This window comes from Drosophila montana, unplaced genomic scaffold (assembly GCF_035044405.1).
Source record: "Drosophila montana isolate Dmon_TW-CO22-7 unplaced genomic scaffold, ASM3504440v1 contig_1903_1, whole genome shotgun sequence".
NCBI lineage: Eukaryota > Metazoa > Arthropoda > Insecta > Diptera > Drosophilidae > Drosophila > Drosophila montana.
The window spans coordinates 24987-50446 of record NW_026996823.1 but is presented as its reverse complement, the minus strand read 5'-3'; the positions used below and the strand labels follow the sequence as shown (position 1 = coordinate 50446).

Below are 25460 nucleotides of genomic sequence, written 5' to 3'. Positions count from 1 at the left end.
TTCAATTTATAGCTATCACCACCTCACCGCTACTACCTCATAGCTTTAAATCAAGTAAATAAACCAATTTATGCTGCCCACCAATATAAGCCACAATTTAAATGCTATTGACCTTTTGAGAATACACAAATATTAAATAGCACAATAAGATGTACTGTAGAAAATGTCATCAAGTTCGGCTTAGAATTTATTGAAGAAAACATGTTTTGGCCTTACTGGTATCAGCGGCAGCAAGCGCAAATTCCAAGACTTTCTGTGTACATAAACACACACATTCAAGCGCGTCTGCTTTGAATTCTATCAACAGCAATTCAAGTGCGATTGTATTGTTTTCTGGGTTGCTACATTAATTCGATTTTTTCTCATTAAGACTCAATTATTGGAGTTGAGCAGAGGCGGCGGCAGGTAGTGCGGTCTGTTGCGAGTTTGAACCCTATCAAGGAAACATTTTTTTTTTTTAATTTATCTTTATTAGTACTAAAGCAATCGAGCACGTAGAGCGAGCTGCATTCTGTGTTGGAATAAGAGGGTTTAGGGTATCCCATAGTCGGGAGCTCTGGAATAGAACCTCTTACTTGTTTTATTATAATGTGTAACATACTTTAGCTGGCCGGACGGCCAAAAAAAAAAATAACATCGTATCGGAGATGTTATTAGACATTTCGTAGTCTATTTAGGCTTTTAGGTTTACATTTTTTTATTTTAATGTATTACATACTGTGGTTGACGTTTGGTCGACCAAAAACTTAAACGCATTTCTTGAATGAAGGTTATATACATATGTTCATATTTTGCTGGAACTCTTTTGAGCTTAAAAATTGTGTTGTGTATTGGTCAGTATAAGGAACTTTATCTTATATACATTTGCAGCACTTATTTGTAATATCTTACACTTTGTTTTTAGCCCAGTATTGCTTTAATTATATTGTCCAAAGATAATATAAAGTGAGTTACATATATGAAAACGACGTTGTTTAGTTGAAATCAAATCATATCAATGCAGATAGCAGATGAATTTGTTCTTTGTCAATCCTTTTTTTCTGTGCTAAATTCTCTGCATTTGGTGGTGGAATAAGAGTGTTTAGGGTATCCCTTAGTCGGGAGCTCACGACTAGAACCTCTTACTTGTTTTATTATAATGTATTACATACTTTAGCTGGCCGGACGGCCAAAAAAACACATCGTGTCGGAGATGTTATTAGACATTTCGTAGTCTATTTAGGCTTTTAGTTTTTAATTTATATACCCTGACCCCATTGAAAATGGGTAAAAAGGGTATAATGTATTTTATTATAATGTTATTATAATTATAACTACATACTTTGGTTGACCATTCAGAAAAAAAAACCTAAACGCATTTTTTGAATGAAGGTTATATACACATGGACATATTTTACTGGAACTCTTTTGAGTATGGTAAGTATAAGGAACTTTATGCATCTTATATACATTTGCAGCACTTATTTGTCACATCTTACACTTTGTTTTTAGCCCAATATTGCTTTACTTATATTATCCAAAGACAATATAAAGTGAGTTAAATGAAAACTACTTTGTTTAGTTAACCAAAAAAATATTTTCAAATAACTTATGACTACAGTTTTTCTATTAGTATGTGGGACAAATGTATTATATTTTTAGGAATCATATCCGCTAAGATTATTAAGGCTTCATTAAAAGGCTAATAATTAATCTACAAAACATCAGCTTCCTACATTAAGGGCTTAATATAACAATATATAAATATTCGAATTTCTTGAAGAATTTATACGCATATATGTTCGTATATTACTGGAACTCTTTTAAACTTTAATTAGTAATATGTATAGGTTTAGAACAAAAGCTTTAGTATTGAAAGATCACGTTGCAAAATATTTTTAAGTGTCATTAGATTTCAGCCTGATTGTGAAGGTTACATTTTACCTTATATCACTTAATTTATTTGTTTTATTAGAAGAATATGTTCAAGACAATATAAATATTTTTTTTGTCTTTTGCATGCATATTTAAACATGGCATCTAATAATGTTATATCTACTGTTTATTATACATATACATTTTAAAATGTACCATTGTGACTGGTTGTGAGGTTTTGTGACATCTAAAAAATGGGCGCACATTAGATGCGCAATAAGGAGTGCCGTAGCAAATGCAGGCTAGCTTCTGACCCGCAAGAAAAGTGTCCATTCGAGTGCTAGAGCTTAGGCATGAATGTTTTGCGTGATGGCAACAAGCACATAATGCTTATCGCCATAACCATATGCCAAATAGAGTGAACAATATGATAGTTCTGCTTGGTCTGGAGAAATGCGTAACAGACCAGACCAATCATTACCAGTACCATGCCGAGTGGCATAAAAATAGTAAGGTAACGTCGAGCAGGAAACCATTTGCGAGTTTTGGCGCAGCGTATACCCCAGCTAGTGGAGATGAGAGAAATGCCTGTTAAGGCTGGAGCTAGAAAGACCCAGAGGCTCTGCTTGTTTAGTTCTGTACCAAAAGCTAGCAGAATCGCACCGAACATGTTAAGTAGAGAGACATACTGCGGAGGAATATTGGCCATTGCAATAAGTGTGACCCAAATGGCTAATAAGCCACAATAGAAATCACAGAATTGCAGTACGCTGATCTTTACTAAACAGAAACTGTATTCATCCTCTCCTGAGTCGCATGCATGATAAAAAATTGAGAAAAACATAGCAAAAAAGTATATTGCACCTTCGGTATAGTATTGGCGCCTAAAAGCCATGTAAATGCTTGGTATAAATAGAAGGTTGCTCAAAGTGAGTAGCAACGAGGCCATAAGAATAGACATACTCGAAGGCACCTGCGAGCTCTCAGTACAATCCCAGCCGCGGTATCCCTTATTGCAAACGCATGTTGAAAATACAAAACCTCCGGACATGTAATGATAACAGCGGCCAAAGCGACCACAACGCCCTGCCACACAGGGACTCGATGATATGGAGAAAACCACCGAGGTGTTGCAGTTATCCAGTGCAAACTGCTGTTCCGTCGCTGATCTGTGATGTACTTGAAAGAGGTGCGTCATTTCCAAATAGTCGGTTGTGCACTTAGAGTCCATTATGCACTCCTTTACTTTTAGCGTCTCAGTTTCGTTCATACCGGCCAAGCAATCTTTCGAGCCAATGCAAGCTGCATAGCGCTTGGCATTACCAGCACAAGCACAGGGATTGCGCATTTCATGAAGCAAATTCCCGTGTTGTCGCACAAAGTCCTTGACGCTGTCAATGATAGAACCACGCGCTGTTTCTGCTCCATGGCAAAACAAACCCATAGTGACGAACCTATAGATATACGTAGAAAAAACGTATTTAATTTACACTGCAAATTTGTATTAATTTGCTATAAGAATAAAACATTAAATTGTTTTAAAATAAATTTGACACCGGCAAGTCCGGAGATTACCCATTGAATAAAGAACAAAATCGGACGAAGTGTGAAATACATCTCAAACAAATTTTCCTAAAGATCTATGAAAATGATCTTACAGCTGAAACTTCGTGCATTCAACCTTTGACCTGAATTTATCCTTCTACGAAAAAAGTGAAACACGTATCTGAGGAATTTTCAATAAGATCTTTGCAAATGATATTATAGCCGAGCGGATGGCAACCATAACCCAGCGAAAATGGGTGCAAATGTATTTAACTGGCAGAAGTAAAAATCTCCGACCCCATAAAGAATATGTATTCTTGATCAAAATCTATAGCCGAGTCGATCTAGCCATGACCGTCTCTCTATCCTCCGGTCCGTATGTATGAATCTGAGCTAAAGGCTTTAGTATGATGTATAGTATATACAGATCAAGTTTCTTTTATTTTGTAGCTAACTCCAATCTGCACTATAAATCAAAAACATAAATAAATTGGAACCAACCAGCTATTTAGGCCACGGTTTGGATTGTGTGTTGGTGACCATTTAGTAAGTTTGGCCAATATAAATTTGTATATAACAAATAATAGATAAAACTATAAAGTATGGGGTCGGACCTCAAATGTGTTACACATTTAATAGAATTGCAATAGCTACTGTGAGGGTATAACTACCGTACATAATAGTGTAATTGTTTTTCAAGTTCAACCATTTTGTTTTAATATTTTTTAAACGTACTTATACCTTCTATTTACCCGCTTTAGAGATACTCAGTAAACATACCTTCCATCATTTTATGAAGAGTTACGAAAAAATATTTCACGTGTAAGTAAGGTGGTTTAATGGATTAACCCAAAATGATTTGCTTTGCGTTCTTACGCCCTTAGTCAAACATCAATCAAAAATTTGAACCGCGAAAATGTTTCTCAAAACCGATTGACAAAAAGCAATGGTTTTTTATGTGACACTTCAAAAGAACACTTTGAAACTACAGTTTTAAAGTGACCAACTCAATAATTGATTATTGTGTTGTGGGCTGCATCTGACTGCAACGTTCTTGTTAGTGATTTGCACTTACCAGAAGCCACTTTCTGGGAAGGGTACATGTATTAGACCCATTATATCAGTATTATTGATTATGCTAGAAGCTGGCAACAATCTTTGACCATAACGACATTTATCGGGCCATGTAGGAATGCCTGGGACGCCAAGATGCATGCACACAATGATTTGCATACTTTGGTTGCCGCGGGGTAGCTGCTCATGGCCCATCACACGTCCTGCGTCCTCTAATCTACTCACAAGCTTCTCGGCTAGAATTCCACCCCTTTCTAATGGTGGCGACTTCGTAGGTGATATTGGCTTTAGCTCGCTGCTGAAGCGAAGCTCGGGCTTCATGGACACGGCAAATGTGAGCGTTCCGCCAATATCGTATACCTCGCCTAGGTCAAAGGCAAATCCTGCTGGATAATGTGCTGTTAAGTTAAGTAATGCCGGAACTGTACCGTTATCATCCGGCTCTAAGTCATAGTCAAACATAAAAAATTCATGATAGCTCTGGCGCAGGAGGCGATAGAAATTTATTCCGCTAATGCGCACTGGTTTCCAATTATTGTTACACTCATTTTCTGCCTGAGGCTGTATCTTAGAAGATTCGTTGTGTAGATTAAACTCTTCAAAATCTATCTGTAGTGTATACGAAACGTTATGCGCTGCCAGGCTCAAATTATTTTTGCCATTTTGTTGATTCAATTTTGGTTTCATAAGGTTTAATGTTAGTGTCGACATATATTCATTATTTGGAGCCATCCAATAGTCATCTGCTGAGCTGACAAAATTTAGAAGAGCATAGTGCCATGTATTAGCCTGAACATAAAATTTAATTGAGATTTCTTTAGTCTGATTTGGTCTGATAACTGATCTGTGGAGATAGTTATATTCGTTACCGGCCAAATTTTGCCCGTCCCTGCAGATTAGTGGAAATGCGTTTGCTTGAGTAATGAAGCTGATGTCCGGACAACCCATACACACTTCATTGAACGCTAGTCGCGCGGTAGCTACACCGACGTTATCAGGCACATAGAACTTGTAAAGTTTTTCATTATTAGTTGCAAATTTAACGGCATTACTTTTACTGTCGTTGTTATTTGAACTGGATCTGCTTAGCGTATAAGAAATATTTTTAGTTGGGGTTTTCAATTCTTGCCGTTGATTTTCATGCTGCTTTAAAATTCTTGAACGCTGTGGCATATTGTTCCCATCATTTTGACCACTGTCTTTGGCAGGTGTCTGGTTGTCTGCGGGTGTGCGTCTTTTGCTGGTGCTGTTACTAGCATTGTGTATCTTATGCTTGTAGTTGACAAAGAAACTGGTTAGATTGCCAGTTGTCACTTGTCCACTATTTATAATGCTTGGGTAAAAATGCAACACAGACAATTCCGCCAAAAGCAACGTATCACATGACGAAGAAAGGCCTAAAATGAAAACAAATCGGTCAAATAAAATTCATATCTTTAAGAACAATGTTTATGCTTCAAACTCATTTTAAAAGATGCGGGTGAAATTTAGAAGTAAAAATAGGAAAAAAACGGGCAAGAGTTGAATATAGCACCTCCTTCCCATAAAAATCGATATTTCCTTAAGTTTAGATTTAAAATCGCTGCCTCGTCCCCAAACACTTTAAGATTTGCTGGGGTTTTCGACCTTAAAATATATATGCTTGATAATGGTTGGACCGCTCTGCCTTTCAACCAACAGCAAGCTAGACGGGGATACAGCGCCCTCAATTACCTTTCTGCTGCTACTGGCACTGCCTACGAGATCTGCTTTGCAAACTTGAGTCCCTTTTGACATAGAACATCAATTATCTTGTTGATTGTCCTTTATTGTCAATGGCGAACCCAACGATTGTATTACCTTCCGGTAGACACAGGAGCGGCCCAATAACCCTGTGATACGCCTTCAGTAACTACTTATTGTCGCTGGCTGTCTTCAGTGACGGATGTGTGCACTCAGTCCTGACAATAGTTGGTCCCTAGATGAATAAGACAATTCGGGATACGTGCAGATTAGACAATACTGTTTGTGGCACCTTGGATTGAACCTTTCCTTCTGTGTTTTCTAAAGCTATATTGATGATTTAAAAGGCCAAGCACTTCCGAAAGCTTACTCTCTAGGCAGTTGCAAATTATCCTCCAGCATGCACAGTGGACGGTATGGGAAGAGATTCTCTATTTTTTTTTAGACAGAGTACCACAGATTTCTTGAAGCACCGATTTTGTAAATTTATCCTTGGATCGGTAGCTGAAATGCTTAAAATGAGATGATTATCATGTGCGTTAGCTTCTGCTTTGCGTACATGTCGTTGAGTGATCTTACACTCTCTGGCACAGCTCCATAATGGTACTCCGCCGTCCTTGCTTTTGTGACACATGCAAGCATGCTTAGGGATGGCTAGCTGATGATGGCCACGAAACTCTCTTTTCCAGGGTCGTTTGGGGGAGCTTGGGTGCTCTGTAGTGGTTTAGGTTAATGTGAAGTTTTTAATCATATTTGAGCGTTTTGAAGGTTTTCCTATTTTTCGGGCAGTTTCTGTTCACAGTTGTGTTGGCTAGCGCCAACACCCATTCATTTGTAAAGGATGCACCTTAGCTATGTGTACACCGTCATGAAATATTTCCATTACCTATGTACTTGGGTTGGAAATAAATTAGAGTGCGAAATGTCACCCACCAAATCGTTGACCCCTATTTCCAACAAAGAGGAGTGGATTTTCTAAAAATTGAGAAACACCCCTCAAATGAATTTGAACAACGATTTTTGCGGGTGGAATTTCTCGAATCCCCTCATCACATAAGGTAACTACAGTGAACATTTCGACTTCCTAGCTCTTACGGTTTGTCAGGACAAACAGTTTTATATATAGAGATATATATACTGATATGTATATAAGCTCGCCCCAAAAAAGTTTTTTGCAAGTACACCAACGCATAGGTTGGTAAACGTAGCAAAAACATATAAATTATTTCACATGACACCTAACTGAATAAGAAGAAATGCGACCTGCCATTTTTATGCCCTTGTGTAAAGGATATTATATTTTTTTAATTGTCCACTTTATCGTATGGAACTATGGAACAAGGAGCTATCGGGGAAAATATGAAAAACATATTTTTACCCTGAGCCCATTAAAAATGGGTATAACGGGTATAATGTTGTGCCCAAATTTGTGTAACAGGCAGAAGGAACCATCTCCGACCCCATAAAGTATTTAAATTCTGATCAGCGTCAATACGCGCAGTACGAGTTTCTTTCCGATCATCGACACCTTGCCCCGTTTCCAAGACCTAGACTCACCAAACTTAACATTAACTTTTAGAATAGTTTATACAAATCAAGAATCTTTCATTTTATGGCTACCGCCACCCCCTCACAAATTCAGAGAAAATCAAATACAGCACAATAAGAACTATTACAGAAAAGTTCATTAAAATCGGTTAAGAAGTTAAAGAAATCATATGGTTATATTAGCCAAGCCATGTACCAGCAGTAGCAAGCGCAATGCGCAAGAATTTCTGTAATTATGTGCAAACATACATTCATAGGCAAATTGCATTTGCGATTGTATTGTATGCTGTGCTTTTTTATACCCTTGCAGAAGGTATAATAATTTTGTCTCGAGATGTGTAACGCATATAAGGAGACATTTCCGACCCCATATAAGGAGACATTTCCGACCCCTTATATATATTCATCATTAGTATCAATAGCCGAGTCGATTTAGCCATGTTCGTCTGTCCGTCTGTCTGTTTCTATGCGATCTGGTCTCTCACCTTTAAAGCTATCGTCATGAAACTTTGCATACGTCCCTCATAATGTTGCACACAGTACATATGTCGGAAACGGCTGGATCAGACCACTATATCATACAGGAACGATCGGTCGAAAAGTTGGTTCTTGTACTAAAAACTTTATTTATTAAGGTATGTTGACCAAACTCGGCACTTATTAGTTTTACTAAGCTGCTCATATCAAAATCCTATCAACATCGCACCACTATATAATATAGCTGCCGTAAGAAATTTAGGTACGTGTATAAACATTTTTTGGTTTTTATAGCCTGAATATAGCCTGAATTTAAGAATAAATATGTATGTGCATGTATACGGAAAATCTTGCTATTTGTGCTAGCTGCCGCACACAGGTTTCAATACGAGCCCCCGATTTCTTTAATAACTTTTGTATTTCTTTACCGATCTTAATGAGATTTTTAGTAATTGATCTTATTGTGATATAGAATATTTAAGAATATCTCAAAAGAAAACAAGATTAAAATTGTGACTTATGATGATGGGTTGTTCCAATAGTTACATGTTATTTATTTGATTTAAAGCTATGGGCTGGAGGCAAGGAGGTGGCGATAGATATAAAATGAAAAATACTTGATCAACGCACGCACTGATCTCGGTGTCTTCCAGAGACAGATGAGTGAAAGTATTCACCTCAACACCGAAATCTGCACTAGACGGGATGTAGAGGACGCCATCGAGCTGCTTAACGCAAAGATTCGGGCAGCAGCAGCCGAAGCCACCTCCCCACCACCCCACAACCCGAGCGTTGGAGACACCGCTATAGATGTCACCACCTATCGGCCCCATCCGCGTGGAGGAGGTGATCCACGTCGTCAAAGTCCTTCCCAGGGCTAAAGCACCGGGCCATGATGGAATATGCCACACCACTCTGAAGGTCCTACCAATGCGCGCGCTCCCTTTTATAACGTTAATCTTCAACGCCATATTAAGGACGCAACACTTCCCTGCCCAGTGGAAGTTAGCGAGGATCCATATGATCCATAAGTCGGGCAAGCCGGAATATGACCCTGTGTCATATCGGCCGATCAGTCTCCTGCCTTCCTTGTCGAAGGTCTGGGAAAGACTGATTGTGGCCCGACTTTCAAGGCTTATGGATCACTTGGCCACCCTTCCTGATCACCAATTTGGATTCAGGGAAGGGCATGGCGCTGTTGAACAGGTTCACAGAGTGATTAACCATATTCTTAAGGCTTACGACGACAAAGACTACTGCTATGGAGTCTTTGTAGACGTTAAGCAGGCCTTCGACCGAGTCTGGATTAATAGATTGCTCCAGCAAATCAAGATGAGTCTTCCCGCCCCCTTCTTTCTACTTCTGCGCTCTTATCTAATGGAGCGAAAGTTCGAAGTCAAAGTTAGAGTAGTAATCTCTCCTGCAAATTGAAGGCGGGTGTCCCCCAAGGCAGCGTACTGGGCTCCTTTCTCTACAACTTGTACGCGGCAGACATCCCCACTCCGGATGAACTACACGAGTTTGCCACTCCAGGCAAATACTTGATGGCCACATTTGCCGATGACGTGGCTATATTTTACTCCGTCCACTGCGAGTATGAAGCCACTGACGGTGCCCAGGAATACATCCACCTGCTTGAGAGCTGGACACGCAGATGGAACATCAAGCTCAATGCCTCAAAGTGCCAGGCGGTCAGCTACACACTGAGGCGTGGCAAGGCTCCAGCAGTCTGGATAGACGGTAGTCCCCTTCACCCTGGCAGAAGCGCTAAGTATCTTGGAATTGTACTGGATAAGAGGCTTAGTTTTCGGGCGCACATCCACGGCCTTCTTAAGCAGTGCCGCTATAAGATGGCCAAGGCCAACTGGCTACTAAACACCAACAGCCCATTGCCACTTCGCTGCAAACGGGCAGTTTAAAACGTCGTGGTGAGATACGGTATTCAGGTTGGGGGCATTGCATCTCGGACAAATCGAAGACGGATTCAGACACTCCAAAACCTGGCCTTGCGCCGAATTACGGGTGCTGACTGGTACGTCAGAAATTCTACCTTGCACAGAGACCTCAAAATGGAGACCATAGACAGCCAAGTCGGAGCATTCGCCAACCGGTACAACGAACGCTTTCAGCGACACTGCAGCCGGGTAGCAAGAGACCTCGCTGGGAGGTGTGAAGTCAGGAGGCTCAAGAGAAGATCGTTTAAGGACCTTCTCCAAACCCGACATAGGAGACGCCCCAGAGTCCCCCGACTACCTACGTGACGATGCAGCCTTACTCAAAAAGCCGCCTTTGACGTTTGTCCACGATAAAGCCCGAGGACTCAAACAGGCTTGGTGTAATATCACCTAAGCCAACTGTGTTGTAATAAAAATTTATGCTATTTTTGATTCAATATAATAAACAAACAAATAAAAAGCTTCTAGAAGCTTCATGTCAAATTTGATGAGCTAGCCTCTATAGGTTCTGAGATATACATACGGTCGGACGGACAGACAGATGGACATGGATTGATCGAGTCGGCTATTGCCGCAGATCAAGGATATATATACCTTATCGGGTCAGAGTGGCTTCCCTCTGCCGGTTACATTCATTTGCATAAAACCATTATACCCATTTTCAATGGGTTCAGGGTATGAAAATGTCACCTGACACTTAATAATATCTGTTTTGGATTCTAGAATATCGATCCTTTGTAACTGCATATAAAGCTGAACAAAGGTAACAAGTAAGAGGTCCTAGTCGAGAGCACCCGACTCGATCTTCGCGGGCACCTAGGAGGACCTACAGCTAAAATTTCAATTTTTCTAGCTCTTATAGGTTCTGAGAACCTTGCGTTCATACATACGGACGGACAGATAGACGGACATGGCTAGGTCGACTCGGCTGTTGATGCTGATTAAGAATAGATATACTTTATGGGGACGGAGATGCTTCCTTCTGACTGTTACATACATTTGCATAAATACATAATACCCTTTTTTCCCATTTTCAATGGGTTCAGGGTATAAAAATGGTAACATTATTCACACCTGATCTACAAATATGCTTTCGAAGGATTGGAGGAGCGGGTCAAAAATGATTATAGCATATATGAGTTCTTTCTCAAGTTAAACACATTTTTACATATTTAATGAGTAAAGAGATATATTAGCATAATTAAACAAGTAAGAAGCTCTAGACGGAAGTTCCCGACTAGGGAATACCCTGAATCCTCTTCTACCAGCTCCAAATCGCACTACGCGCTCGTTTGAGTAGCGATAAAATTCATTGTCAGAAATCCATCAGTCTCCATCACCAGGGGCCAATCAACTCTCAAAACCGACCGACTCACTTCAGGGTATGTACGCACGCGACCTCAACTGTTACAAAAAAAAAAAAAAAAAAACTGAATATACAACTCGGGGTACAAAACAAAGCGAGAACGACTAATTTTGTGGTCATCTGCCACAATACATTCAGTGGGCTCACTGTTAGCTTCGTTCCTGAGCAAAGTCGAAGATTCTGCCGCAAAAAATTCTTGTGCATAATTTTTTTGTATGAGACGTCCTATCTTTTTGTTCCATAAATAGTGGTGCTGATTAAGTTACAAAATTTTATTACCTTGTTGTTCAATGCGCTCATTATTTGGATCTGTCCAACTGACGAAAGCAACTGCAAACCAACTTCCTATTTGAGGACTCTGTATATCAATGCGATGTTTCGTCTGATCAGACAGAAACTCCAGGTTATATACTTTGAATCTGAAAATATGGAATAACAATTAGCATAAAAAGATTAAAGTGTCTATATATGAATGTTCAAGTATTTCAAGCACTAAATTTATCTGACTGACTGATTGATGATCAACTCACAGCCCAATCCGTAGGAGCTAGGATGCTGAAAATGTTCACTGTAGTTATTTTACGGAAAACTACACCCGGAAGTATGGAAAAAACTTGAAAAACGGACGTATGAAATTTTTTTTTACCATCAAATTGGCCCTAATCCATGCCTTCTTGGCGGAAATGAGGGTCAAAGATTTGGTGGGTGATGTTTCATTTGAGAAGTGTTACACACTTTTTGCAGATGCAAGCTTCCTTGGTAAAAAATGGCAGCCAAGGATATTTTGGCGGAAGCCATTCCAACATTTGGTTGTTTTTTCGAAGCACTTCGAACATATTTTTTAATAAAAGTTGGTATTTAGATATTTGCTTTGCACCAAGTGCCATCGGTGAATCGGCAAATATCTAAAATTGTTAGCACCAATCTTTACACGGGCAAGGCCGGGCAATACCCGCTAGTATATTATATTTACATGTATATTTATGTTTTATTTTTTTCGAGGATAATTTGAGAGCCTAGCATTCTATTCCTATCTGACCGTATCACCCTTTTAGGATAAAAGTGTGTACTCAGGCGGGTATTGCGATGAAAGCATTTACCGAAGCCATACACTGTATGTGTGTTGTAGAAAACGTGAAACTTTCATAGTACTTCAATTGTCGAGCCGCCGACTATATGTTATATGCAGTTATATGTGTAGTATATTGCAGCTGATCAGCTACAACACAAGTACACAAGGACCGTCACACGCACTTCCCAAGCAGGCTAACACTCCGCTTGGTATCAGATGCGTGTGCTTTTATACCCTGAACCCATTAAAAATTGGTAAAAATGGTATAATGTATTTGTGCAAAATGTATGTAACAGGCAGAAGGAAGCATCTCCGACCCCATAAAGTATATATATTCTTGATTAGCTTTAATAGATGAGTCGATCTAGACATGTCCGCCTGTCTGTCTGTCTGTCTGAAAAATGCAGAAGGAAACATCTCCGTCGCCATAAAAAATATAAATATTCTTGATCAGCTTTAATAATGATTCGATCTAGCCATGTCCGTCCGTCCGTATTTATGAACGTATTTCCGCCTAGTACCCGCATAGTTTGCTCCGATTCCAAGCAATCGATAAAAACCGATAAAAAGTGATTAAAATATTATATTGATACGTGCTTGCGTCAGCTAGCTTAAATTGCAAGAAATTCTGTACACATTCACATCTTCACCCATGCGCGTCTTTATTGAATTCTAAAAATGATTTGTTCGTATTGCTGTCGCGTAGAGACGGGGTGCGTAGAGACGGGGTGCAGTCGAGTCCAATTAAGAGACCATTTTTTTAAAATATATTTTTATTACTAAGAAGCAAACGAGCTCGTAGCGCGAACTGCATTTGGTGTTGGTAGAAGAGAGTGCAAGGTATCTCTTACTTGTTCAATAAAAATGTGATTTGTTCATGTTTTAAGTATGTATACAATACTATTTTTTTGTTTTAATTGATTTTGAGATGAACATTATGTGGTTCTCATTGGTTTTGAAACCGAAGAAATTTATTTAATACCCTTTAACACAATGAGAAAATTATCTGAGGTCCTTGGTAATTTTGCATTTTATATAGTATGCAGACAATCGGTTATACTGTAAGCCTGTTATTTACTAACCGAGAAATTATTAATGATTTCCTAATAACAGATTAAATTAACAAATTTACTGGTTACAAAATTTGTATAATTTATGTTTGAGGTTTTTAATGAATGTGGTATAAACGGATAGAGATTATGCAAACGGCTATAAGGAAGCGTAAAACGTAAAAATACTAAGATCCAGTAAACGTGCCCTAGTCGCCTGAACCCAGCGCTTATCTGCCATAACTATTATTCTATATACCTTCTATGCATACTACATACACAAATAAATAAGAGGCTCTAGTCGGGAGTTCCTGACCAGGGGATACCCTGAACCCTCATGTGCCAATACCAAATGCAGCTCGTGCTACGCGCTCATTCGCTTTAGCAGTTATAAAATAACATTCAAAAAAAAAAAATTCCTTCGGTAGGGTTCGAACTCGCAACAGACCACACTAGTTGCCGCCGCCTCTGCTCAACAGACACACGAACAATTAATGCATATCAAACAATCAAGAGGTTCAAGTCGGGAGCTCCCGTCTAGGGGATACCCTGAACCCTCTTAATCCAACACCAAATGAAGTTCGCGCTACGCGCTCGTTTGCTTTAGTAGTGATAAAGATACATTTCCAATAAAAAGTTCCCAGGGTTCGAACTCGCAACTAACCGCACTACTGGCCGCCGCCTCTTCTCAACAGCCACAGCAGCCCAAAAGAATAAAATAGTTTCCTTGGTCGGGCTCGAACTCGCAGTAGATCGCACTATTTGCCGCCGCCTATACTCAACAGACACATCAGCCAAAAAAAAATAGTTTCCTCGGTTAGGTTCGAACTCGAAGCAGACCGCACTACCTAGCGCCGCCTCTACCCAACAGCCACACCAATTATTGAGTCTTACTGAGAAAAAACAAATTAAAACAGCAGCACAGAAAACTATACAATCGCAATTGCAATGCTGTTGATATAATTCAAAGAAGACGCGCATGAATGTGAGTGTGTGTATATGTATGTATACAGAAATTCTTGGAATTTGCGCTAGCTGCCGTAAACACGTGGGCAGCCAAAACCTGTTTTCTTTTGTGTTTCTTACCCGATTTTGATGTTATTTTCAGCAGTAGATCTTATTGTACTTTAAAATATTCGTGTATTCTCAGTATGGCAATCGCATTTAAATTGTGGCTTAAATTGGTGGGCAATACAAATTGGAGTTTTTACTTGATTTATGGCTATGTGGTGATAGCGGGCGACCAAATTCGCTCAAAAAACAGGATTTCGATATCGATTACTTGGAAACGGGGCAAGTTATCGAATATCGGAAACAAACTCGATCTGCGCGGGCACTAGGAGGACCTAAAGCTTACATTTCATGCTAGCTCTTATAGGTTCTGAGATCCTTTCGTTAATACATACGGACGAACGTACGGACAGATAGACGGAAATGGCTAGATCGACTCCGCTATTGATGCTGATCAAGAATATATATTTTGTATGGGGTCGGAGATGATTCCTTCTGCCTGTTACATACATTTGCACAAATACATTATACCCTTTTTGCCCATTTTTAATTTATTCAGGGTATAAAAAATAAAACCAAATGAATTGGCAGCAAATACACACAGCACAGAAAACAATACAATCGCAACTGCAATGCTGTTGAAAGAATTCAAAGAAGTCGCGCATGATTATGTGTGTGTACATGTATACCGGAATTCATGAAATTTGCGCTAGCTGCCCCAAACTCGTGGCTAGTTTTCTTTAATAACTTCTGTGTGTCTTAACCGATCTTGATGAATTCAACAGTAGATTTTATTATGCTATAGAATATTTGTATATACTCAAAAAGTCAATTCCATTAAAATTTTGTCTTCTATTGGTGGGCAATACAAGTTGGTTTATTATCTTAATTTATAGCTATGTATAGATAGCGGGGAGGTGGCGATAGATATAATGTGAAAAATACTTGATATATACATACTATTCTAGAAGCAACATATTAAGTTTCGTGACAGTAGCTCTTCAAATTACAAGTTTTGCTCAATAATCAAGATTTCGATATCGAATACTTGAAAACGGGGCAAGTAACTGATTATTGGAACCAAACTTGTACTGCGCGGGCACTAGGAGGACCTACGTTTCAAATTTCAAGTCTCTAGCTCTTATAGGTTCTGAAATCCTTGCATTCATACATACGGACGGACGAACCGACGGACGGACATGGCTAGATCGACTCGGCTTCTGATGCGTATCAAGAATATATATATATACTTTATGGGGTCGAAGATGCTTCCTGCTGCCTGTTACATACATGTGCACAAAAACATTATACCCTTTTTACTCATTTTAAATGGGTTCGGGGTATATAAATACAGATAGGCACCCTTGCGAGGTAAAGCAAGAGTTAAATAGGCAGATCATAACTGTGCCTAGGGACTGCTAACAGGATCCACAATGTAGCCCGAATCCAAGAACGTCGTCGGCATCGATAGAGCACACGATGTAATACCTTGCTAAGGAGCATACTCAGCCGAAAGAACTCATCCTCAACCACTGCGAGTCTCTACAGGCCAATCAATGAAGGAGGGAAAAATCGACGTCGCAGTAATTTGTGAGTCATACAAGGCTATCGCTGGGAGTGTCTGGGTAGAAAGTAAATACGGCAAAGCGGGCATTTAGTCCCTAATATCAACGTCTCAGGAAGTCCAAGCAGCCTACGACGGATTTTTGATTTAACAAAAAAGAAGTTTTAGTCGGGAGCTCCCGACTAGGGGATACCCTGAACCCCCTTATTACATCACTAAATGCAGATCGCGCTACGCGCTCGTTTGCTTTTGTAGTAATAAAGATAAATTAAAAAAAAAAAAAGTTCCCTTGGCAGGGTTCGAACTCGCAACTGAACACACTACTTGCCGCCGCCCCTACTCAACAGCCACACCACTAATTGAGTCTTATTGAGAAAAAAACCAATCAAAATAGCAGCACAGAAAACAATACAATCGCTATTACAATGCTGTTAAATTTAAGATGTAGGTCCTCCTATCTCCTATCAGCGGCAGCAAGCGCAAATTCCAAGAATTTCTGTATACATGTACACACACACGCGCGTCTGCTTTGAATTCTATCAACAGCATTGCAATTGCGATTATATTGTTTTCTGTGCTGCTATTGAAATTCGGTTTTTTCTCATTAAGACTCAATAATTGGTGTGGCTGTTGTGCGGTTAGTTGCGAGTTCTCAACCTGCCAAGTGAACTCTTTTTTTTAAATTTATCTTTATTACTACTAAAGCAAACGAGCGCAAGCTGCATTTGGAGGTGGAATAAGAGGGTTCAGGATATCCCCTAGTCGGGAGCTCCCGACTAGAGCCTCTTACTTGTTTTAAAGTTTTAAAGCTATCGTTATGAAACTTTGCAGATGTCCCTTTTTCTGTTGAACGCAGTACTCATGTCGGAACCGGCTAGATCGGACCACTATATCATATAGCTGCAATAGGAGCCATCGGTTGAAAAGTAGGTTTTTGTATGAAAATTTGTTTGCTTATCAAAATATCTTAACCAAATCGGCATTTATTAGTTTTATTATGCGTGTCATAAATATGCTAAATTCAATCAACATTGGACTACTCTATTATATAGCGGCCATAGGAACGATCGGTCGAAAATTAAATTTTGTTTTGCTAGATAACTTGACCAAACTCGGCATTCATAAGTTTCACTATGTGCCCTACATTTATGCAAAATTATTTATATCGGGCTATAATATAGCTGCCATAGAAACAGTCGGTCGAAAAGAGAGTACTTGTATGAAAAACCTTTTTTGTTTTTCATGATATCTTGAGTAAACTCGGCATTTATAAGTTTCACTATGCCCTCTACATTTATGCAAAATCTTGTTTACATCGAACCACTATATCATATAGCTGCCGATCGATCGGTCAAAAATGAGTTTCTTCTATGAAAAACTTTATGTTGTTCATGATATCTTAACCATACTCGGCATTAACTATTTTCCCTGTGATTCTTAGATACGGGAAAAGTATTATGAGCATTATGAAAATGTTGGCTCTGCAAGGATATTAAATCTTCGGCGTGCCGAAGATAGCCCTTCTTTCTCGTTTTAGTACTGCTAAACCAAGCGCGAGGATAGAGCCCCATACTTATTTATTACTAAATATTAAATTCCTGGTATAAGGCTATATATATTTCATTTTACTATAATGTATGACCCAATAGAAAGTAGTTCGATCGGTGCCGAGTTCGACACTGGCAGACGGAACAAACTTTTTATTGAAAATGTTTTTTTAATGCCCTTCAAATAGTTGAGTAAAAGTGTAACAACAACAAAAAGAGTATTATCTCAACCTGATGTACTAACTTATAAGAATAAAAAATCTGAAATTTGAGTTGCAACACTTACCTTTCGTCGGAGATTAAAAAATTTTTTGGAAAAGTAATATTTTCTGGACTTATTACAGGAAAACTGTTGGCCTTTAAATGAAGAGTAACATCCTTAGGTTTGCATTTTCTTTCTACAAATATTTATATTGCAAATCATAGTTTTGTATTAAATTGTATGTATTGTTTACTTACGAAAGGCACTCTTTGATTCTTCGAACGCTTTAAAACTAAAATACGCAGCTCGCGAATCCAATGGAACTCGAAAGTGAAGTATAGAAACATCTTTATAGGAGGTGTACTTGAGAAGTGTGTTGGATGGCAACCGTACGATAAGCTTTTGGTCCTTTGGTGAATCCATTTGTTCCATTTCATCTTGAAATGTCTCACTTAAGTGATATTTGTTTTCTACTGACTGGTGATGAAACTGTACACTAGCATCGCTTCCTCTTATTTTTTGGCCGATATGCAAAAGCGTAAAAAGTGCAATTGTATTGCACCGGGAACGATAATTGCATTTATAGGTCATGTTTGCCCTTTTACTTCTTTTTAGGAATGGGCAGCAAACAGTGTATGCACTGCTAGTTGACAGAAAAGATCGTACGCTTAGGTTCTGCTAAATAAATATACATAAATACAAAAGAAATAAATACATTTATAGATCTGCTTTGAAAAAGCGATCGTATAAGGATGTTAAGGGTGATTGCCAAATGATGTTCAAACGCTATATGCCACATTCGGATACAACCGATAATATCAAGAAATATATGTATTCTGTATTGTTTAATAACTGACTTTCAGTCTTAGTATACTGCTTTACAATTATGTTTTCAGTTATTATTTTTTGCTGTCGAAATTCTATTGGTTTGATCTTAGGTGCAGATTCATTAGTTATCAACCTGGAAAATAAAGCAACTTAAGCTCTAACAAATAAGAACGCTTTAGTCAGGAGTGCCCAACAAGGATATTCCTTGAACCCCGAGCTGAGTGGCTATCACAAGCATTCTAGCTATCGTCTACATACCGCAGTTTACGTTGTGGCTGCATTGTTTGTTCAAAATGTCACGTCACTAGTTCTGAGATCGGCACGTTGCTACCTAGGGCCAGACAGACAATGACCATGACTCAATTCTTAGAATGGTTGAATGGTGCCGATTGCAAAGTTTGGTCAGTTAAGGGTAGTTGCGAGGTCGAGACTGCCATATGAAAATAATTTTTTTTCTGAAATTATATTTTTCATAGTGCATCACTTTACCCATTAAATAGGTAAAAACAAATGTAAAGCTTAAGCAAGACGCCACCGTCACAACGTGTGAGTTTGCTTGCAAGTAAGTGCCAGTGATAGGTATTTTCACGTCTATTTCGAAAATGTATGTTCAAATGTTTGTAACATCATACAACAACAGAACGAAATCATTCCATTCGACCCCATAAAGTATGTATGTATATGCTTGGTCAGCATAAATGTAGCCAAGTCCACTTGTCTGTCCGTCCGTCTTTCCGTAAGGATGAACGCGTCGATCTCAGAACCTTTGGGAGCTAGAGAGAGTAGGTCCTCCTAGTGCCGGCGCTATACGAGTTTTTATCAAATCATCGATGTCTTGGTTCGTTCATGCGAGGGCAATTAGCTCGTTTGGATCCAGTAGCAGAAATAGTTTATTATTTGTATTTTTTATTTTTTAAATTTCTAGTCATATCCGTTCGCCCTTGGAAAACAGAATATTTTGCCATACAAAAACTAACTTTTCGACATTTCTTCATAAAGAGCTATATAATATATATGTATAAGCAGCATACTAAAACTAATAAATGCCAGATTTGGTCGAAATATCCTGATAAAAAGTTTTTTATACAATAACTCAACTTTTCTATGATAGTATAGTTTAGTCCAGATATCTTAAAAACAAAATTTTTTTCATAGAAGATCTTAATTTTCTACCGAACGTTCCTATGGCACGTAGGTCATGTTAATAATATTATGTTTATATGTAAGAAGCCTATTGAAAATGCCAAGTTTGGTCAAGATATCTTGATTAACAACCGATCTACTTTACGACCGATCCGAGCGGTTCCAACTGAGCGAAGATTTTGCGTACCAAAATTACAATCAGACACACGGACATGGCTATATCAAATAGGCTGTTAATGTTGTTTCTTTAATTGCTAAAGGTATTTCTGCCATTGAATGAATTAAATCAGCACAATGACATATTTTTATACACTGAACCCATTAAAAATGGGTAAACAGGGTATATTGTATTTGTGCAAATGTATGTAACAGGCAGAAGGAAGCATCTCCGACCCCATAAAGTATATATATTCTTGATCAGCATTAATAGCCGAGTCGATCTAGCCATGTCCGTCTGTCTGTCTGTCCGTCTGTCCGTATGTATGAACGCAAGGATATCAGAACCTATAAGAGCTAGAGACTTGAAATTTTAGCTGTAGGTCCTCCGATATTTGATAACTTGCCCCGTTTCCAAGTAATCGATATTGAAATCTTGTTTTTTGAGCGATTTCGGCATATAATATGAGCTAGAGTCACCATACTTGATATGTAGCTTCTAGAATAGTATATGTATATACATATACATATCAAGTATTTTTAACTTTATACCTATCGCCACCTCCCCGCTACCACCGCAAATCTATAAATCAAGTTAAAATTTTCCAAATTATCCAACTTGTATTGCCCATCAATTTAAGCCACAATTTATATGCAATTGAATTTTTGAGAATACACAAATATTCTTTATTCTATTCTACAATAAGATGTACTGTCGAAAATTTGATTAAGATCGATTAAGAAACACAAAAGTTATGTCGCAAATTCCAAGAATTTCTGTATACATGTACACACACACACATTCAGGCGCGTCTGCTTTGAATTCTATCAACAGCATTGCAGTGTCGATTGTATTGTTTTTCTGTGCTGCTATTTGAATTCGTTTTTTTCTCATTAAGGCTTAATTGTTAGTGTGGCTATTGAGTAGAGGCGGCGGGAAGTAGCGTGATGATCAGTTACGAGTCGAACCCTACCGCCACAAAGGTATAAATCAAGTTAACAACCCAACTTGTATTGTCCACCAATTTTTAAGCTACAAATTTAATGCAATTGACTTTTTGAGAATATACAAATATTCCATAGCACTACTCTAGAAAATTTCATTAAGATCGGTTAAGAAACAAACAAAAGTTATGTGTATTAGACAGCTGCGCGCACGTGTTGTTAGCAACAGATAGCGCAAATTGCAAGAAATTCTGTATACATGTACACGCACACATTCATGCGCGTCTTCTTTCAATTCTATCAACAGCATTGCAGTTGCGATTGTATTGTTTTCTGTGCTGCTATTTTACTTGGTATTTTTCTCGTCAAGGCTCAATTATTGGTGTGGCTATTGAGTAGAGGCGGCGGAAAGTAGCGCGATCAGTTTTTTTTTAATTTATCTTCATTACCACTAAAGCAAACGACCGCGTAGCGCGAGCTGCATTTGGTGTATATAAGAATAAGAGGGTTCAGGGTATCCTCTAGTCGGGAGCTCCCGATTAGAACCTCTTACTTGTTTTTAGGTAATTTATGTTTTTACGTGGCTGCGGCTTGAGTATGCTTAAACACATGCTTAAAAGCAAATTAGGTTAAAAATAATCCAGATTAGTGAGTTTTACATGCGCTTTTAAAATGAAGTGGTTTGGGTGAATAATAACATTGAACTGCAGTCCGTATCAATTTTTCAAGCAGTGCTCTTTTGGCTTTCGCCTTATCACCTTATTTGTAAGACCGAAGCAAACAATTCTTATCGCCCTTTAACAAGCAAGAATGCTCGACTAGGAAATACCGTACGCCCAGATCTGAAGTACTATAACTAATAGTGCTACTTACGTAAATACATTTTAAATCGGTATAATCCCTGTAGCTCTGGCGGAGACAGTTGGCTTTCGGGCCTGAGACCGGTGGCCCGCTGTCCCCGCCGCTTACCAAGTGATTAAATCGAAAAGGTTTAAAATTAAAGGGATTCTTTTTTTTTATTTTTATTTGTTTTTGTATTGCCTTACAAATATTGTTGAGTTGCACTTCATGTAAATTTGTTATTCTCTTTCGCACACTTTGGACAACATGCAGGCAAAACCCTGCAAATACATGTTGGTGTCTTTGCGCATTGAAAAAAAACATAAGAGAAGGCATGAAGAAAAGACGCTTCGGCGGCGTCAAGCTTAGTTTATGTAAAGGGAAACTGCAAACATATACTTATAAATTTCTTTTTAACAAATACATAAATAAAAAAATTAAAATTAATAAATAAAAACTAATTATTTGGTTATGGGATATATTAATATTACATAACATAATTATTTCAGCTCTGCTTTGTTTAACCACTACCCATACAACATTTGTATAGGAACGACAGATTAAACAAAAAACAAGTAAGAGGTTCTAGTCGGGAGCTCCCGACTAGGGGATACCATGAACCCATTTGCATTTGGTGTTGGTAGAAGAGGTAGAAGAGAGACAACTAGGGAGAAAGTACAGTACGGAACAGAGAATTGAAGACTAACAGAAAAGAAGGATGTAAGTCGCCAACAATCAACTTATGTAGGAAGACAACACCGAGGATTCTCTTACGATTGGTTAACGACGGAAGATTAAGAAGAAGAAGCCTGTTGGAGTAGGATGGCCACCGAAAATTGGGGTCCCAATTTAAAACTCGTAAGGTAAAAGCAGAAATTGCTTATGAATTGATTCAATACGATCATGCACTGCGGAAATACAAAAACGAATACAAACTAACACTATAGCTTAAGACAACCTACTTGCTAGATAATTTAGAATTGATTACTTTATATGAGGAGGAGAAGACCTCGTGCAGAATACCCTGTAATACTTGTAATCATCACAGAGGACCCTGAACGGTTCATGCAAAGTATAATTAGTTGAACTAAATTTAAGCGATAAAGATGTATAATCACTTCTTGCAGGGTAAATCCACCCGCAAATACATCGGAAAATGGTGATGTGAAATTCTTTTGTTTATCATCCGATTGTCTTCAAACACATTTTCAAAAATATTTCATGTAATGCGTGTTTCACATTGTTTGCTTTGGCGAATGTTTATTGTTCCGCATTAATCTCTCACCTCAGGACTAAAGTAGAAAACTATTAATTTGTAAATACCTTCGTAAAATTGATTGGAACGTGGGGCAAAATGGCTAGATTTGAATTTTGAAGGTGAAATTTTATACAAATCTTGGATCGGGCTAGCCCGAATATACCAGCTAGTATATAAATATAGCAATTTGGATGACATGACATGCATGAGTCGAAGTCTACGGACCAAGTCGAAGTCACGAATCTTAATCAAAATTTACAAACATTTTTCAGGTAGAAATAATGCCAGTCTTACGCCTTCTTCGACTTAGAAGGGCGACTCAACAAAAAAGATTTGTAAAGAGCCTCCTAGCCCCACAATTAGTAAGTTAGTAAGTTTCTTCTTAAAGGATAGAAAATTTTGTGTACTCGTCGATGGTGCAAAGTCGACAAACAGATCCGTATGCGCCGCAGTCACACAAGGCAGCATCTTTGGTTTTTGGCATGCCAAAAACCAGCTCGGCTACATCATTGGACAGGGAGGATGTTCGTATAGCCCCGTTTGCAGATGACACTGTTGTGCTGACCAGGTGTCCTCTAACAGGCACTGCCACAGAGGGGTTACTGGAATGCCTGGGTAGCTTCGAAACATGGGCCTTGGTTTGAAATTTCATCATCAATAGAAGCAAGTGTGCAAATGCTCCGTTTGCTACAAGGAAAGAGTCTTGTCCGGGGGGAATGTTGATCGACTCTATATTAAAACTTGAAGCTGCTTTCGGGGTAATTTTGGAAAGAAAAATCATGTTCAGCATACATGTATCAATGGTCCAGCGAACACTACTTTATAAAGCTGCAAATGTGCCATAGCTGCTTTCTGCTAAAACAAGCATTCACTCACAAACAAAAAGAATATATATAAGTCAACTATCGGGTACCCGAATCTCAAAGATCTTTGAAAATGAGTTTAAGACCGATCGGACGATAAAACAAATATTTCATACAACTGTTTTCCGCGAATTTACCACTGTTACGGGTGAAATTTCCCATACCGCTGAGACACGTATTCATTAAGTTCTTATGTAGTTTGAAACAATTCAACAAAACTTAAAACTTCACCAAAAGAATCTTTGAATTGCACTTTCCACCGAGAAAGCCGGGATTCTGCAAAAACACACCATTTCCATCAAGAAGGAATGGATTTTTCGAAAAGTGTGAAACACCTCTTTAATGAATTTGAGTAAAAATCTTTGAGAATTTGTTTGAGGCCGATCAGATGGTAAACAAAAAAGTTTCATACAAACGTTCTTCGCGATTTTTCCACACGATTTTTCACGTGCATCTTTATCACACAAGGTAACTGCAGTGCAAATACCAACTTCCTAGTTCTTACGGTTTGCTGGGAAAAACAGTTTTATATATAGAGATATTGTCTCCTATATGGACCTATGCTCTGCAAATGTACGGGACTGCCGTAAAATTTCACCTCAACAAAATAAGAGTCACACAAAGCAATATTCTTAGAAGCATCTGCAGTGATCCTTTGTATACGCGTACTAGGGATATCGAGAACATCCCGAACGATACTTTGAGCGCCTTCGCTCCCATCCCAACCCGCTAGCAAGGCGCCTTTCTTCTCCTGGAAGAAGAAGAATTAGGTGACCTATTACTGGAGCTTGGCTCTCTAGGGCAAGAAAGAGAAGACTCAAACGGAGCGATCCACAGGATCCACCTGAAATATTTCTCTTAACTAAAGCTCATAATAACACTTTGATATAATTAACATAATTAAAAACTTTTCGCATTATAGCCTTAATTTTGTGCACCTTAGCCTGAATAGCAGTAAGTTTTGTTAAATTTTAGTGCCTCACACAAAACCTGCTTAGCTGCCAATGTTAGGTAGAAGTAATCTTGTTTATAATAAAATATATATATAAGCTTTTACAAAAAAAAAGGATATTGTCATCTTTTATTTAAGATTAATAGCATTGCCCCCAACTTGGGGGTGACCGATAAAGTGTGGGTATCCCAAGCAACGTGGTCGCGAGCTTGCCTGAGCTATTTTATTCTTCTAATTCAAAAATAATTAAGAACAATATTTAATAATTTAAGTATATAGACAGCAAACGGCTGCTAGGGTAAAACTTCGACAAAGATAATTTTGTGTCAGTCCATATGGTTTTTAGGTGCCCCAATTCTGTAAAAAAAAATATCCGTTTCATCAAATGCGGTAATATGCTGTTTCATAGGGTTTTTATGCTAATCTTCTTTACCTATATGACATATAGGTATACTATAACCCTTCGTTTTATCACTAACCAAAGAACAT

General features: G+C 38.5%; 1 protein-coding gene across 2 annotated transcripts in view; it reads right to left on the bottom strand.

The window, feature by feature from the left end:
- Positions 1-502: 502 nt before the first annotated feature.
- LOC135441260 (uncharacterized) overlaps positions 503-25460 on the bottom strand; it is a 27605-nt gene continuing 2647 nt past the window's right edge. Inside the window, exons 1-6 of one of the 2 annotated variants that reach the window (XM_064700807.1) lie at positions 21612-21764; positions 18244-18664; positions 18071-18182; positions 11821-11960; positions 4475-5870; positions 503-3308 (exon numbers count right to left, since the gene is read on the bottom strand). In XM_064700807.1, coding sequence (XP_064556877.1) covers positions 2195-3308; positions 4475-5870; positions 11821-11960; positions 18071-18182; positions 18244-18577 — 3096 coding nt within the window. In that variant the 5' untranslated portion in view covers positions 18578-18664; positions 21612-21764 and the 3' untranslated portion in view covers positions 503-2194. Of the gene's footprint in view, positions 3309-4474; positions 5871-11820; positions 11961-18070; positions 18183-18243; positions 18665-21611; positions 21765-25460 lie in introns of those variants that run through there. The other variant, XM_064700806.1, reaches the window with a different exon arrangement.